This window comes from Rhinolophus sinicus, chromosome 5 (genome assembly GCF_057876585.1).
Source record: "Rhinolophus sinicus isolate RSI-liver-muscle chromosome 5, RSI-T2T, whole genome shotgun sequence".
Taxonomy (NCBI): Eukaryota; Metazoa; Chordata; class Mammalia; order Chiroptera; family Rhinolophidae; genus Rhinolophus; species Rhinolophus sinicus.
This window is the reverse complement of record NC_142505.1, coordinates 17,805,257-17,816,849: the sequence shown is the minus strand read 5'-3', so window position 1 is coordinate 17,816,849 and position 11,593 is coordinate 17,805,257. Positions and strand designations below refer to the sequence as shown.

The window sequence follows — 11,593 nt, the reverse complement described above, 5'->3', positions numbered from 1 at the left end:
GGTAATGTAGAATCTGATTTGAGAAAGGAGACCCTTGGCTGAAGGCCAAGGCTGGATGCTGTGGGGAAGTCTTCATTCTCACGGGGCTGCCCAGGTCCAATATTCCCAGAAGAAACCTGTCCACGGCCACCAGGCCAGGGCGGTAGGAGAGACGCATCTCCCCAAGTCTCTGTTCATGATTCTCACATACTAACCACTTGGCCCGGAGAGCATCTAATGAGACATGGGCCTTGGAGCTTGGAAATGAACTCGCCCTAAATGGTGCTTTTACATCCAGGGACTGATGTGCTGGTGGTATTTTTTTTAATACAGACTAAAATCAGTGCGTAACCATTAAAAGGATAAATGCTTGCATGTACCTTAAAATCATCTTGCTGACCAGTGACATGTGTACCATATTTTGTGGAAAATACCCCACCGAAATTCTCAAATCTCTAGCCCTAATATTTTGTAACATCGTTATTAGATATAATCAGATGGTGGGAAGAACCTCACTCAGCAAGGCAGATGTGCGCTTAGAGGAAGTGTTTTTAGACAGGACGGTTCTTGCTGCAGCAGTTGTGTTTCTTGGGTGATTTTTCAACATGAGCTTCCTTTGAAAAACAAAAAAAAACCACAGAAACGTTGGTATAGTTGATGAGAGTGAAGAGTTTCAGCCAGGCACTCAGAGGACATGACCTGTGGCCTCTGCTCTTCTGGTTAAGTGTTGTTTCTTTGTTTTGTTTTTTTGTTTGTGTGGGTCTTCCTAGTTATCTGATTCTAATTCCTTATCCAAGCTCTATTTACCCCTATATAGGAGAGGTGGTATTTCTTCAGTGTCTAATTAAACACCCACCCCAGATCTTTGAAAGAAACAGTAAAGAATGTTCTTGGGTTGTGGGTCCAAAGAGGTAATGGTAGGGGGGAGGGTTACCAAGCATGAGAGGTGGTGTAGAGTACAGATGTGTGGGAGTGGGTGGGTGTTGGGGGCACAGGAGGCCACTCTGTGTCCAACATTTAGCAGGCCGTGAAGGTTGAGCTTTCACAACACAGACCTGCAAATGATTGGGGCAGCTGGATTCCCACTCATCACCGGGACGGCCTCTGCCTCGCTCATCCTGCAAGAAAAGCTGACATAACTAGTCAGTCTGTGTGCTCTGTCTCTCTGTCCATCACTCCTCTCATACTCACAGAGGTACATTCATCTCCATGTACTCCGTGGGGTTAAGCACTTTATATTTGCAATCAAGGCTCCATAAAAGGCAGAAAAATGTAACCTGCAGAGATCTGTATCTGGAAACAGTCATAAAGAAAGAAGCCTGCTTTTATCTCTCTCTCTCTCTCTCTCTCTCTCTCTCTCTCTCTCTCTCTCTCTCTCTGTACACGTGCACGTGCGTGATTTCTATAATCAGGGCTGCATTAAAAAGAAGTAACTTCTGGGGTGAGAAGTTCCATAAACCATTTTGAAATATCTTCCAAATAGATTACAACCGTAGGTCATTCTTGACCTGATAGCACCAAATGTACCTATTTCAAGAGAACAGTGACTTGTCTGTCCACACAGCAGCCACTTGCTCTCTTGTCTTTGCGGTTTTTCAGGAACATGACCCTTTGTGTTGCCCTGAGAGTTCCCCCCAAAACAGCATTTATTTTTAACTGAAAGGAAATTATTATTTCCTCTTTTGAATACTGGGAGGCTTTGTGCATATAATTTTTAAGCGTGGGTTTTTAGACAACAAAGTGAGTCTCTATTGTTCAGATGAAGCTAGAAGTTCTGAACTAGGTTTCGTTCATTTTTCTCTTAAGAAAGAAGCAAAAAACAAAAACAAAGCCCCATGCAACACGGCCAACCTAAGAAGAATACGTTTCTGAGGTTTAAAAACTATTACTACAGGGACAGTACATGCTATGCTGAAGCTCTTCTGTGAGGGAACTGGGTAGGGTTTTTAATCTGATGTAGTTACCCACTCGTGGCAAATCAATGAAATGCTTCAGGCAATTCATCTCTCTCCCTCATTATTTCCAACTCATAGCCCCAAAAGATAAATATTTGGCCAATATTTCAAAAGTACAAGGGAAGCCAGAGACAAGAATGTTCAATATCAATTATTTTTGTACTTTTTTAAATTACTCCCTTCATAGGAAAATCCCTTAAGGGTATTAGCACACTAAAGATTTTAAATACATAAAATATCTCTGTGTAAAGCACAATTAAGCATGCTCGTCCTGGGTAGAAAATCCATTTAACATCCTTGTTTCTGTCCCCGAGACAATTATTATTTTGGTCGAAAATACGGTTTTTCACAGAAAAAATAATCCAGGCATATAAGGCTAGGTGTGCACACATACTGAAAGGTGACCACCTAAGAAGTATTTGTTAACTTGTCACATCCAAGTTCTGGTAAATGTTCTGCCAAATGTGAACCATAAGCGAACAGCTGTGAAGGAAGGTGAGATAACTGCTCCAGTGTTGAGGATTTAGGACCACAGGGAAGATTAGAGTACATATTGTTAGGAGTTAGGAAGGCATGTTTTGAGAAAACTTCCATGTCAATGGCAGATTTCTTTTCTAGAATATTCAGAATAACCAAATCCAGAATGTAGCAGACCTTGTCCCTGCCTCCCCCACATCTCTGCTCCCTCCTCTTGTTCAACTACCCTCGTTTTTTAGTCAGTATCCACACCAGCCACTTACGCCCCAGTTACTTGGAGGAAGCTATTAGGTTGGTGCAAAAGTAATTGAAGTTTGAAAGGTCTTAAAAAAAAAATTGCGAAAACCTCAATTACTTTTGCACTAACCTAATAACTCCACTGTGACTCTAGGAATGGCGCCAGTGGTTCTGTCTACGTTAGTGCCACCCCCGCCACACTGATTGGTTCAGGGATGGGTAAGTGACCGGAGGCTTGCTCTGGAGTTCTGAGGAAATACGCAGACAGTTGTTGGCAAATATATTGTGACCACAAGAGGGAGCCAGTCGTGGGATGAAGGTGACTGGCAGGAAAAGCAGCAAGATGAAAAGAAACCGTGGTGGCTCCATCATTGAGACCCTGAATCATTTCAGCCCTGAATACTGGCCACCTCTGGACTTTACAATGACAGGAGCAATTATACCCACTTTGCTTAAACTAATTTCTGTTCCTGGCAACAGTATGCATCCTAACCAATACACAGAACTTCCTGGCAAATGGCTTTCCAGCAAAGGCATAAAATCTTGGTTCTGATTCACTTTCTCATAGTAAGTCACCACAGGGGGCCCTAGGTAGATGTCAGTCAACCTTAGCACCAGGGATCCTTAGCAATAAAAGGGTAGAAAAAGGAAAACTTGAGAGTCCACTTGAGAGAGTGACTCAGGCCTTCCCCAGGCTATTGGTTAAGGATGGTGATAGCATGGGAAGAGCCTAGGAAGAGAAACAGTGGGAAGGATGGGTTCTCAGAGCAGTTTTCATGACCTGACTTTCGTCGTTGTCATAGGAAAGCTGAGTGTAAAGGAGGAAACATGAAAATGTGGCCTCCACCGTTTTAACTTAGAGTGAGAACTCCATCTTGTTATGTCTCAAAGACAAATAGTCACTCTTGAGAAGTGGTTTCCCTCTCTGGAAGTAGGGTGACCATTACGTAAGTGCCAAAGAACACTGATCCTATAAGACTGCGGATTAGGCCTAAACTCCTAACAGGAACAAGGGCTTAGAAATAAATCAAAGGTAGGACTTGTGTTTTTTATTTTCCTTTTTCAAATTAAAACTACAGTGAGATGCTATGTCACACCCTCTACCTCTAGAATTGCTAAAATTGAAAAGACTGCAATACCAAGTGTTGACCAGGTTTTGGAGCATCTGGAATTCTCATACATTGCTGGTGGGACTATCAAATGTTACAATTTACATAAACAAATTCATATTTCATAAAGTTAAACATAGATTTATAATATGACCTAGTCATTCCATTCCTAGATATTTACCCAAGAGAAATATGTCCACAAAAAGACTTCTACAAGAATAGGCATAGCAGCTGTATTCATAATTGACCAAAACTGGAAACAACCCAAATGACTATCAAATGGTTAATAAACAAATTGAGGTGTATCTGTACAATGGAATCCTGAAAATAAAAAGGCGTGAACTATGGATACATGCAATAATGTGGATGCATCACCAAAATATTATACTGAATGAAACAAGCCAGACAAAAAAATACATGGATTCTATTTATATGAAATTCAAGAAAAGGTAAAACAAGTCTATGAGTATAAGTGACAGGAAGCTGAGCAGTGGTTTCCTGAGGTTAGAGGCAGAGGGGATTGGCTAAAAGGGATTGGCTAGAAATCGTCTACATCTTGATTGTGGTAGGGGTTGCCTGTGCGTATACATTTGTCACAATTCACAAACTGTTGACTTAAAGTTGGTATATTTTATTTTATGTTACACCTTGATAAAGTTGATTTTAAAAGAAAACAGGTGGGATATTTTTAAAGAATCACTGCAGCCCTTGCCCCATCTGCTGCGCTGTCAGGTCATTTATTGCCATCGGTCTTCCATCTGGTTTGTGATCTTAGGGAGAATTGAAATGGTAGGTTTTCATCTCCGTCTTCCCTCTGCAGCTCAGCACAGCACGGGGAACATAGTATGTGTTCAATACACGTGTTGCCATGGGGAAGACACCGGGACCTTCATGGAGACTCCCAGAAGACCTTGAAGGATTAGCAAGTTAGAAGACAAAGAAGCTGAGGTAAACCTATAGAGGGCAAGCCTGAGCTTGGCAGTGAAAGCAGTGCTGTCACAAGGCAAGCCTGCGGAGGAGATGTGGGAGGGCAGATCTGGGTGAGTGAGGGCTCTGGAGGGGGGAACTGCAGGTGAAAAGCTGAATCTGTGGATCCATTGATGGTGCTTGAAAATAGATTGTCAGAAAAGTGCTTAATCCATGACAGTTACTAGGTGGTTAGTGAGCTGGGTGCCTGGGAAAACACAGAGCTAGCTGATTGGTTCCTGGAGCATGTCAATGACCAGTGGTCCTTAACAACTCCAACCATTTAATGATACAGTATTGGGCTGAACTGTATGAAATTGCCAATGCTTAATTCTTTGACCTAAAAGGTGGCAATTTCCTATCATTCAACCTACAATTTTATTCTTAACAAGTTGCTTTCACGCATGATGTCAGTTGATCCTCAAAACATCTTTGCCTTCGATGAAGCAGGTGTCCACAGCCCCATTTATCTACTGAGGACAACTGTGCCCAAGGTTACACAGTGAGACATGAGAATAGCCTGGGCTGACATGGAGGTCTTCTCACTCCTGGTCTCTAGTTCCTCAGCCTAGGTGACTAGAAACCTCTGTCCTGTGAGGAAAGGAATGGAGTGAAAACTGTATAGAGCGTGGCGATAAAGTGGGCACAACATTTCCAGAAACCTATTTGGCAGTATATTTGAAGAGCCTTAAAAATATGCATTACCTTGGACTTGGGGCTGCCTCTCTGAAGAGTCTAAGATTCATGTACAAAGATGTTAATCCTGGGCTTATGTATAATAGGAAAAAGAAGACTGGATCAGCTGAAAACCCTCACAGTAGGAGAAAGCTTAAATTAATTAAATCCATTGAACGAGCAGTCAGAAATTAATGCATTACAACCCACCCCCTCCCAAGTTTATTCAGAATCAGAATGGGTTGGCACCATCATTAATGATTTAACTTTCTATTTTGAACCCCCTTCTCAAGCTGGGCCGAACCATGGTTGCAAGATTGGTGATTAAATTGATGATCGGTTGTTCAAATGCTATCTTCCTAAAGATATATAATGGAGAAAAATAAGTTGTACACACACACACACACACACACACACACATCAATGCTGCCACTAAAAACGGAGGAATTTGTAATAGGAAATATTTGTCGTATAACTTGGAGTTTACAAAAGGCAGAGCAACCGTAACTATAGAGGGATGGGAATCATGGGGTGATTTTTGGTTTCTTTGTTTTTCTGAACTTCCCCTACTTTCCTACAATGAACAGGAAATAGATTCGTAATCAGGAAATTAGAAATATTTTAAAATAAAAGACCAAAGAAGGCAGTAGTTTCAGCAGGTGAAGAAACCCAAGATCCTCCCTCTTAATGGAAAAATTCGTATCCTCAAGTCCCCTTATAAAGGTGGACAAGTGGCCAGAGCAATTGCACGAAAACCATTTAGCGAACTATACCCATTGCTTTGTCTCCTTTTGAAGGGAAGTGTAGTCATCTTTGGCCATCATTTACCACATTTATGAAAGATTTCATGGATAAAGTAAGAAAGAGAGCCTCCTGTCCTGCTCCCTCTTGCCCTCTCCTCTGCTCCCCTCCTCTTCCCTCCCCCCCATAATGTCGTGGAAGGAAAACTGAATCTGGTAGAAAACATTAGCACAAAAATAACATTCCTTACATTTGTATGTTGCTTTATTACATTTCTTAACATTTTCAAACATATTTCTCTGTGAACTTCAAAGATTAGTGGTATCAGTCCATTTCCCAGATAGGAACACTGAGGTCCAGACAACCTCACTTGTGGGTAGTCTGGAAGCCAGAGTCCCATCTCCTTATTCAAAAGGTCAAGCAAACAAAACCAGGACCTTTATGCAGACCCCACTCCCACTGCTTAAGAAATTAGGGTGCCCTCTCTTTGCCCCACTCCTTCTAGATGTACAGTCCGAAAGGTGAGCAACTCATCAGCAAGCTACAACTATTGAGAGCATTCACAAAGCACACTGTCTACAGGGAGCCTAGTCTGTTTGAGGAGACCTGGCAAACACAGGAAATAATCAGAAAATGAGAGAAAACTGTCTAAGGCCAGGCCTCACTGCCTGATTCATCAAATGTCACCATGCTCTCATTGCCAACACGGGACCTTCTCTCTTTGCCAATCATATTGGAGCAAACATCAGACATTATCAGTCTGCTAAATGACAATCCAGCAGAGGGTGAAGCTCTTTCAGTTACTCAGATTGCCTGAAATTGTGTTACACATCCCAAGTCTTTTATTTCACCCTTAGAGATGGTCTCTGATGTAATGGTTATGGAAACAGCTACCCACTGGGGCGTCCCTCAGCCTCCAGGTGGTGAAGGCTTCTCTTTCCAATACCTAAGGCATAAGGAACAATGACTTTGTAAATGGTAACATGACCATGTGCCAAACACTCTGAGGCACAAACATCCCATTCTGGTCTCGTAGTTGCCCTAAGGGTCAGTTCTATTGTTGTTCCTCTTTACAGGTGAGGAAATGGAAGCTCAGAGAGGGCTGGTAACTTGCCCAAGGACACATGTCAAGCAGGTGATAGAACTAGGAGCCAAACCCAGGCAGTTTGGTTCCAGAGCCCTGCCCCACAGCCACACAGCAAAGCAGCAGAGACCAAGGTTTCAGGGTCTCGTGCGGCACCAAGAACCAGATTCCTTGTTGGCCCCCAGCAGTGAGCACACCCTGCTCTCCATGTGGGGCGTCTCAGTCACACTTCTGCTCACCCTTCAGTTCCTCTCCTGGCCCATCCAGCCTCATGGCTTCTGCCTTCTCTCCAGGTGTTCTTTGGCTTCTGTGGCCTCTACGTGCCAACTGCTAACCCTTCCCAGTGCCTCCCTGTCAAACTCCTCAAGGGAGAGGATGTGATGGGCCCCTGTTGGGCAAAGCTCTCAGGTCACTCCAAACGCCACGAGCCAACCCTCTGCTGGGCTGCTCCTGGCTCACAGGCCATCCTGGTCCAATTGGATATGGCCATGAGATGGGGACACCTGGCTGGTGTTCCTCAGAAGAGTCTGGGAGTATGGCTGGTTCTCGGAGCTTAATAGACTTTAAAAAAAATTCACTGGAAAAGGATTTAAATTACAGGTACTGGAAGAGTGTCACGGAGACCTGATGCTTTTGCCTTCCTGTCTTAGGTTGGGCTGCCATAGCAAACAAAACATCACCCTGGGTATCGTCAATGACAGAAATTTATGTTTTCATACTCCTGAAGGTTGGGAAGCCTTCATCTGAATCACAATCAAGGTGCAAGCCAAATAAGTTTCTAGTGAGAAGCCTCTTCCTGGCTGGCAGATAACTGCCTTCTTGCTGTATCCTCACATGGCAAAAAGAGGGAGACAGGCAGACAGATATTTGGTGTCTCCTATAAGGACACTAATGCCATTATGAGGGCCCCACCCTCATGACCTCATCTAACCCGAATTACCTCCCAATGGCCCAATCTCCAAATCCATCACATTGGAGGTTAGGACCTCAACATATGAATTTGTGGGGGACACATACTATTGCCTGCACCCTGGTTTTCCTTTGCGGAATCACCCCTCCCTAACTCAGTTCCTGTGGTTCTAGAGAACTACCCACCCAGCTCTATACACAGGTGGAATCTGGCCTGTCCAATAAAAGTGTGCCACCCTTTGAATACAGTGATTGGTTGAAAGATGACCCCTACCTGGACAAATGAGAGGGTCTGTTATAGATTGAATTATAAACCTCCCCCAAATTCATATTGAAACCCTAACCCCTGATGGGATAATATTTGGAGATAGGGCTTTTAGGGAGACAAGGTTAAATGAGATCATAAGGGTGGGGCCCTAATCCAACAGGACTTGTGTCCTTGTAAGGGACACCAGATACCTCTCTCCACTCCCAGAGGATGGACCATGTGAGAACACAGTGAGAAGGTGGCTGTCTGCAAACCAGGAAGAGAGGCTTCACCAGAAACCAACCCTGATGGCACCTCATCTTGGACTTCTAGCCTCCAGAACCATGAAAAAATAAATTGTTGTTTAAACCACCCAGTCTGTGGTATTTTGTGACAGCATCTTAAGCAGATTAATATTGTGCTCAAACCATTAGGAAAAAGGTGCCTTGATAAAGAGGTGAGGTTACTAACTGGGATAATATCCAAGCCTATGATGCCCTAAGTCATGAGAGGGCCTGCCTGACAGTAAAGCAAACACAGAGGAGGGTGAAGACAAGAGACACAGGTCCTGACTGCATGATATGAGCACCTGGATCCAACCATGTCTGAAATAGGTTTCACATCTGCATACCACGGTTATATAAGCCAGTGAATTATTTTTGCTTGAGTTTAGATTCTGTCACTCGCAACCAAGTGACAACCACAGTTGTCACTAAACGGAGTCAACTCTTATTTTATTATTTTTTTATTCTATCTGACCAGATATAGTATCATCATCCCATTAGTGTAAATGAGTTGTGGTCAGACAGTCACATTCTAATTGAAGCCTTGGAACCTGTACCCCTTCAGGGTAGATGAACAGAGAAGAACCTGGAAATTCTTGAATTCTCACCAGCTACTCAGAGACCACCCATCTGGTTTGCTCTATCTTAGAGTATGAAATCTTTAAAGGGGGCTATGGAGTCCTTTGCCCAAGCGCTTGTTCCCCTAAGGGGCAGCCCTTCACACCAAGAAAGCATCACACCAGTGTAGACATCTCAGTGTAGCTGGCATCAGGTATAATTGGTAGAGCCTTTTCTTGAACACCAGGCCAGCACATGGCCCTTGTATTCCCAACCATCTTGCTTAAGCTCTTACATGATCATGATAAAATCATTAGCACAGAGTGGCCACCACTAGCGATGATTTCCTATCTGCACTGATGGCACAATGACCCACAGCAGTCAGAGAAACCCAGCAAAGCCTCAATTCTAGGGGGCTCAGGAAATGACAGTGGTTCTGAAACTCCAGCATGCATCTGAATCATGTGGGAGGTGGGGGGACAGCTTTTCAAAATGCAGATTGCTGAGCCTCACCCCCAGAGTTTCTGATTCAGCAGGTCTGGGTGGGGCCCAAGAATTTGCATTTCCTATGAATTCTGGGTGCTTCTGGTCTGGGGAGCATATGTTGAAAATCACTGATTTAGAAGATTACTGGAGAACTAGATGAAGTCTCCCCTCGGAGGAGGAGAAATTATCCAGCGCTTGGTTTTTCTGCTTCCCTGAAGCCTTCACTTCAACAGACTCCCTGTCATGTGCACTGCGGGTTTTGAAGCCTGGGACAAGTACAGTGAAAATATATATCTACATGAAAAATAATCTGCGATGCCAATTCATGCCTGGGGGCACAGAGTTGGAAAGGGTACAGAACTCCTGCCGTCTGATCGCACCGTCACAGCAGCCCGTAGGTGCAATGATTGTTGTTTTACAGAGAAAGAAATGGAGGCACCAAGCCCTGTGACTGCTGTCTAAGGAGAAGTCAGATATTAGAGGCAATTTGCGGAGGGAGGGGGTCATGAAAATTAATAAATATACACAAAAATAGAGAAAATAGTGTAATGTCTCAACTTCAGCAATAATTGGTTCTCAAATTTGAGTGTTCACGAGAATTGCCTGGGAGACTTGTCCAGACAGAGATTGCATGAGTATCTCCACATTCTAGAATGATCAAGACTGCTGCAGTAATGACCGTCTTCTGATGACAGGATAGCACTGGCATCCAATAATCTCACAGAGATTTTTTTTTTTGAATGTTATCTCCAAATGAAGTTACAAGTTTGGCCACAGGGACACTCTGCTTAAAAGGAACACTGATAATGTCTCTCATTGTGGTAGCCCTGCTTGGGCCTGTCTTCATTTAAAAAATAACCCAGAAGGAGTGGAGCATAGTATGTCACTTGAATAACTTTGACAGCTTCTAATAGAAGTAAACATATGCTCACCCTGCGACCCAGCAAGTCCATTCATAGGTATTTACCCCAAAGAAATGGAAGTTTATGTCCACCAAAAGATCTTACCAGAATGCTCATCACAGTTTCACTGGGTACAACAAGATGAAGTTGCAAATGCAATGTGTTGGGTGAAAGAAGCCAGACACAAATGAGATTATTCTGTACTATTTCAAGTATGTCAAGTCCAAGGGCAAGCAAAACTAATCTATAGTGAAAAAAGCAGAATGTCACGGTTACCGGAGGCTTGGGGGGCAAAAGGGTGCGGTGAGGGAAGGTAGGCTGAGAAGAAACACAAGGGAACTTTTGGGGGTATTGGCGTGTTCTATTTGTTGATCTGGGTGATGGTTACACAGGTGTAGGTACAGAAAAGTTAACGGAGCTGAACATGGAAGGTTTGGACATTTTAGTGTATGTAAGTCATAGTTCAATAACGACGCTCTTTGCACACATCCGCACCCACACATCATCCCAGGAGGCTCAGACCCAGCAGCCCACGGCGTCCGTTTTCCGCCTCCCTCCGGTCCAACTTCCGCGCATCTCCGAGGGCGCTACCTTTCGAGAAAGCGTGGGGCCAGCCCCTCCCAGGGTCTGTCCAGCCACAGCTGGATGGGCGCCTCCCGCGCGGGCAGAGGACGCGTGCGCCCCGCCCTCCCCGCCGCGGGCCGCCCGCACGCCCGGGGCCCGGCCCCGCCCCCGCCCCGCCCCGCCCCGCCCCCGCCCCGCCTTATCTGGCCCCTCGGCCGCGGCCGCGGGAGGCGGCCGGCGGGCAGGGGCCGCGCGATGTCGCACGGAGCCGGGCTCGTCCGCACCACGTGCAGCAGCGGCAGCGCGTTCGGACCCGGGGCCGGCGCGGGGCAGCGGGGCGCGAGCCCCTCCGAGGGGCTGCTGGACCCCGTCTACCCCCGCACCCACGGGGCCCTGCTGAAAGTGGCGCAGATGGTAAGA

General features: G+C 44.9%; 1 protein-coding gene across 2 annotated transcripts in view; it reads left to right on the top strand.

Moving 5' to 3' along the window:
- The first annotated feature begins 11,355 nt into the window (after positions 1 to 11,355).
- CMTM7 (CKLF like MARVEL transmembrane domain containing 7) overlaps positions 11,356 to 11,593 on the top strand; it is a 47,548-nt gene continuing 47,310 nt past the window's right edge. The window contains exon 1 of one of the 2 annotated variants that reach the window (XM_019727741.3): positions 11,356 to 11,587. In XM_019727741.3, coding sequence (XP_019583300.1) covers positions 11,429 to 11,587 — 159 coding nt within the window. In that variant the 5' untranslated portion in view covers positions 11,356 to 11,428. The remainder of the gene's footprint in view (positions 11,588 to 11,593) is intronic. The other variant, XM_019727740.3, reaches the window with a different exon arrangement.